This window comes from Convolutriloba macropyga, chromosome 9 (genome assembly GCF_964194025.1).
Source record: "Convolutriloba macropyga chromosome 9, txConMacr16.3, whole genome shotgun sequence".
NCBI lineage: Eukaryota > Metazoa > Xenacoelomorpha > Acoela > Convolutidae > Convolutriloba > Convolutriloba macropyga.
Genome location: NC_134476.1, coordinates 13,809,798 through 13,815,187, shown reverse-complemented (window position 1 = coordinate 13,815,187; position 5,390 = coordinate 13,809,798). Strand labels below are relative to the sequence as shown.

Below are 5,390 nucleotides of genomic sequence, written 5' to 3'. Positions count from 1 at the left end.
GGCATAATTTTCTTCACTTCTACGCCCAATTAAGCTGAGCTGGAAAAGTATTTTCTGTGGAGAATGATAAAGAAAAATCAACGAATAAGCAGTCAAAATAATTTCAAAATTTACTGCTTTTTTTAAAAAAAATGACGTTTGTTTTTGAAAAAGGTCACTTAAATAAATCAAACAGAGTAGTAAACAATCAATTTGAAAAATGCAACCGAGAGATGAAACACAAAACTTATCCATCAAAAATAAGGGACGTATAAACTCAAAATTGCCTAAATCTCCCTTAGCTCCTTCAATAAACACTTGCTGGAAAAAGGTATTAAATTCATTCTGTGAAAATATTTATGAAGTTTTTTGGAAACTATTTTTGCTTATAAAAAATCGTCAAACGGGTTAGTTAAGAGCTCTCCATTACTGTGCATCGGATCTTCCAATGATGACGCAAATAATGAAGAATCCTCATCGTGATAACTGAAACCCTCATCGTCATCGTCATCATCGTCAAGACCGTTCGATTCCTCGTCATCCTGATCAAATAATTCCTCTTGATCACTGTCGCTCTCCTCGTCTCCCATCCCGTCATTAAAACAGTCTTCAGCTCCTTCAAGGTCAAAATCGTCTCCAACTGCGTCATCTCCGTTAATTTGACCTCTAGATTGTGCACCGTGAGCCGCCGAGAGTTCTTCTTGTTGTGCCGCCTCCGCCGCTTGTTCAATGTCACCTTCAAGGTCAAGGTCGCCAAAATCAGTAACAAACTCTTGTGAGATTAAAGTCTTTGTGTCCTCTAAGTCCGCTTTCGATCTAAATTGTGTCGTTCCTTTGGCTGGTTTGTCTACTTTGCTTCTTGACATTTTAATCGCTGATTTCGCCCGTTTGTTGTTCGCTGTTTGTTTCTCTGCAGGTTTCGCGCTGTTTTTGTTTCTTGGTTCTTTTTCTATCGATTTCTTCTTTCCGAGTTTCTTCTTAGCAAAGACAGATTTTTCAGAAAACATTACCGGTCGTGATTTTAGTTTCCAAGGGTGTTCGACGCATGCACTTTTGCAAAACCCTTTCAACCAAGTATCGATAGACTTGAAATGGTACTGCATGTCATGGTAAGTTTTAGACTCGAACTTGTAAGAATCGAAAATGCTGACAGTTCCACGTTGCCACCGGGAGCCAATTGTTTTTTGCCCTTTTCCGAGCCATACTTCAATGTGCTTCATGTTATGAGGGGAGTTTTTGAACTTAATGCCCTCGTTGTAAATGCCAGATATAAAAACTAAATCGCCAGGTTTCATGTCTTTTTCGTCTTTTATGTCTATCGGTAGAGTGTCGAACATGTAAGCTTGGTTCCAGGGTCCTGAAACAAGCTAAGAATTAGATTTTTCCGCCAAAAAATTTGACCAGAATATAAAATGCAAAGGGATATTAATGGTGGTCTATGCAGATGCAATTACTGTGAAAATGCACCAGTACTGGCTTTGAGTCTGCATCTCTTACATGCAGGCCTAGTGTGCTAGCCATTTACTTCAACTGGTCTTAAGCTCTCGATCTTGGGCATCTCTTATAACCCGTTCTCACGTTCTTTCTTGTTCCTCAAGGCTTCATTTTTCTAGCCAAGTATACGTTGAACTAGGAAAAGTTCTTATGAAGGTTACCTTAAGAACACTTTTCTTCAAGTTGTTTTATCTCATCCTTCTAACAGTTGGTTGCAGATATTCAAATCTAAAATTGCTCAAATAGAAGGTTGAAATATCAAATCAGTATAGAGACAAAAAAAATGTGTTTTGAATCCTTAATTTGACCATATCCGCGCAATCTAACAATTAAAAGGTCAGTTTTTCATCATTGTCATACATTTGTAATAAATTAACAAACAAAAACATTTGTTAAACCTTTCAGCAATAAAACGCCCAAAAAAATCAACTCGCCCTGGATTATTCTGAAAAAATCATCAATTTTTCAGCCAAATCGTTGACGAAAATAAAGCGCCACAAAGTTGGTCTGGTTTTAGGTGTTCGGCCGTTTTTACAATCCCTTACCGAAACCCCAGAGTAGATCAGACCTGGAGCAGGGTAATTCCAGCGTTAGGTGCGCTATCAGAGCTGAAACAGAGCTCCTCCAGAGTACGAGACCTCTCAACTCTGGGTCTTGTCTTAAGAGAGTAGAGCACAGAGTATGTCTATTCTGGAATTTGCCTTGACAGTGTAGAACCCAGAGTAGATCTACTCTGGAGTCTGTCTTGACAGAGTTGGTCACAGAGTAGGTCTACTCTGTTGTCAGTCTTGATAGAGTTGATCACAGAATAAAACTTAATTTATTGCTATAATACGTTCATTTCATAAAAAATGATGTTTGAAGTATTAATATTATCTAAAGAAAAGACTATTCTAAAAGTACTGCGAATGAAAAAAAGCCCAACCGCTGTGAAAAAATTAGTATACCGTTAGTGCACGTTTCTGACTCAATGGGTGAACTTGGACAGCTTTGCATAATAATAGTCGTGTTAATCAATTTTCCCTCTTAAGTGGACCAGCATTTTCTTTCAGCTGGACCCCTTTGGTTCTGATCAAATCCATCAGACTCTAGATGTGTCTGTGATCAGAATGTTGCTTTTTGTTGCCTCTTAGCAGAGCCAACATCTCTGAGCCAGCTCTGTCAAGAGTTGTACCAGTGTAGGCATGCTCTGGGCCCAACTCTGTCTAGGATAACCCAGAATAGGGCTACTCTGGGAGCTCTTCCGTCAAGGGTAACCACATACTTCTACTCTGGAGCTACTCTGTCAAGCGTAAAAAGTGACCTGATCAGACTCTGATTCAGCTCTGAGAGTTTTTCTGAATTTACTCTGTTCCAGTTCTGATCTGGTCTGGAGGTAAGGTACGGGAGTAAAATCATTCATGTAAAATTTGTGTTTATTTTAAAAAAAATCAAAAACATCGAAGGATCCAAAGTTTGTTCCCACAACAAATGACCACCCCCCCCCCGCCCATCCTATACCTTGTTTATAATTCCTATTGGTTAATGATGAACTCACCTATTCTAAATCCGAACAGAAACTGAAGATTCCACAGTGCCCGTCTCACCAAACCACAACAATCCAAAAATATCTTCGATTCATATTCTGGCTCGCCTGGCTTAAAGTATCGCTTAGCATAAGGCACTCCCATGTACTTCTTCAGCTCGTGCAAAAACCGCATCCTTAAATTCCACATATTTTCAGGTTTTGCTCTTTCTTTCTGTTTTCGTTTTTGTTGTGCTTTTCGCAACTTTTTCTGCTGTTTCAATTGGTCAATTTTCATTTGCTGGAATTTCTGGAAACTGTCTTGTAGGTTACCTGAGCTTAGCTTCTTTTTCGGACTAATAACCGTTTTTTGAGGCGCTCCGAAATCGATGACAAACGATTCAGATTTTTTCTTGCGTTTCACCATGTCGACTTTTAAATTAGCCGAATTGGTGCCGATTTCAGATGACGTCGGTTCCAAATTGATTGACAGTTCTGATGTTACTGTTGTGGTGTTTTCTTGTCTTGGCTCAATTTCTTGGGTCAACTTTTTGCTCTCCGATAAAGGGTCTGAATTTAAAGCTTGGTTGCTATTTTGTGAAAATTTAGTGGAAAAATTGTCACTTTGCAAAATATCGGCCGTTCTGTTCTCAGGGGGCGATTCAGCATAGTCACTGCATGTAACTGTCTGGTCAAATATTTGGGCAGAATCTGGGTCCTTTTTAGCCAAATTTACTTTATCCACTGGCTTTTCAAAGTTGTCGCATGTATTTTCAATTCCAGGTAAAATTTGCGTTGGGTAGTCTTTTTCTCCATCCGATCGATAATTTTGATGCAAGGCTTTCTGGTATTTTTCCACATTAACTTGAATGGAATTTATTACTGCGTTGGTTACTTGGGGGGTTGAGGAATTTGGGTCATTATTTTCTCCATTGTGAATACTTTCGCCTTTTGCGACTTGGCACATTTGCATTTTTTCAGTTTCATTATTTTTGTTTTCAATTTCGTCTGCCGGCTCTGTTTCTTGTTCACACAGCGTTGATGAATTATTAAGCAACCTTCTTTCAGAGTTTTTCTTCTGGTATGAAAAATTGATATTGACCGTGGTTGCTTCGGTGGTTATTATTGTGATATTTTCGCAGCTCTGGTTCAAACTTGAAGTCATGAATAGTTAGTAAAGAAAACAAAAGGGCCGATCAATTGGTTTTTGACAGTTTTTTTCTCAATTTGTTCACATTTTCGGTATTTTATTTTGTCATTTTGTATTATCTGAATAAATGGCCGCTCGGACTAAACAATGGCTCTGCTTTAGTCTTTACCATTCTCAGATAAGACAATTACTTGTCATCGAATTATTTTAAACAATATACAGAAAACATCTGGACTTTATGCGCCATCAAAAAAACAAAAACCGTGTACAAAGAGCGTTTGAAAGATTTTATATGTATAAAGGTTTCAAATTGTGATTATATGTCTAATAAAGGTGAATAAACGCACGCCGTAATCTATAATATACTAAACATAAGAGTATTTGGTAGTATATGTACGATATGTTCAAAAATGGTATATGTTTTTGTTTCTTATATGTTCTTAGTTAAGCTATGTGATGTTTTAGTATATTAGTTACATATGCTTAGTTTGTGTTACAAAAACGCTCGTGCTCCAGAAATTCGAATCATCATAACTTTGAACAAGGCTATTAGTTTTTCAGGGGTCGAGAAACGAGGTTGCGCGAAGCACTTAACAACCAAATTATAGTATTCATTTTTATCACTGTCAACACATTTTTCTTCAATTTTGTCTCTGTTTGCAGCTAAGAAATTTCAATTAATGAGTAAAGCTGAAATGTTAGAAAAATACGTGGTGCCTCAGTCAAGTCTTGTTAAAATAAAACTCTGTTAAATTTTAGCCTCCAAAATTTTAATTTTAATTTACCTTTTATTTTCCAATTTCGACCATAACGAAGCCTCCTAAATTCGAATTAGCGCACCCTCCAACAAAAACAATTTGTTCTCTTCTCTGAAGATCGAGCGACTGCAATAAACGCAGCAGATAGCTACATAGCTCAATTCTTTCTACAAAACGAATAAAAACTGATGAATAGCAGCTTTAGAAAAAAGTTTTTACGCATATTCTTATGACGAATTGTTCAATTTTTAAACTGACCATATTTCTTTGGGGGTTATTAACTTTATAGCCGCCATACTTTTTTGAAAAGTCAATTTTGGACCAGCCATATCTTTTGCAATCGAGAAAAACTTACTCAGTCAAAAAGCCGTTTAAAAACTGAATCCATAATTGAAAATGGAAAAATCAAAAATTTAAAGTTTAAAATAATTGAACATTTAAAACATATTGGAGAAAAGTATACGTTTAAATTTTTGAACGCTTTTCAATTTTCCCGCCTTTTCAC

The 5,390-nt window shown here is 37.0% G+C and overlaps 1 protein-coding gene across 1 annotated transcript; it reads right to left on the bottom strand.

Moving 5' to 3' along the window:
• Nucleotides 1–297: 297 nt before the first annotated feature.
• LOC142345625 (uncharacterized) lies at nt 298–4,556 on the bottom strand. The gene is made up of 2 exons (XM_075397773.1): nt 3,011–4,556; nt 298–1,336 (listed from the first exon to the last, which is right to left on the bottom strand). Exons 1-2 carry the CDS (start codon nt 4,140–4,142, stop codon nt 366–368), a joined length of 2,103 nt encoding a protein of 700 aa, XP_075253888.1. The 5' UTR covers nt 4,143–4,556; the 3' UTR covers nt 298–365.
• Nucleotides 4,557–5,390: the final 834 nt, after the last annotated feature.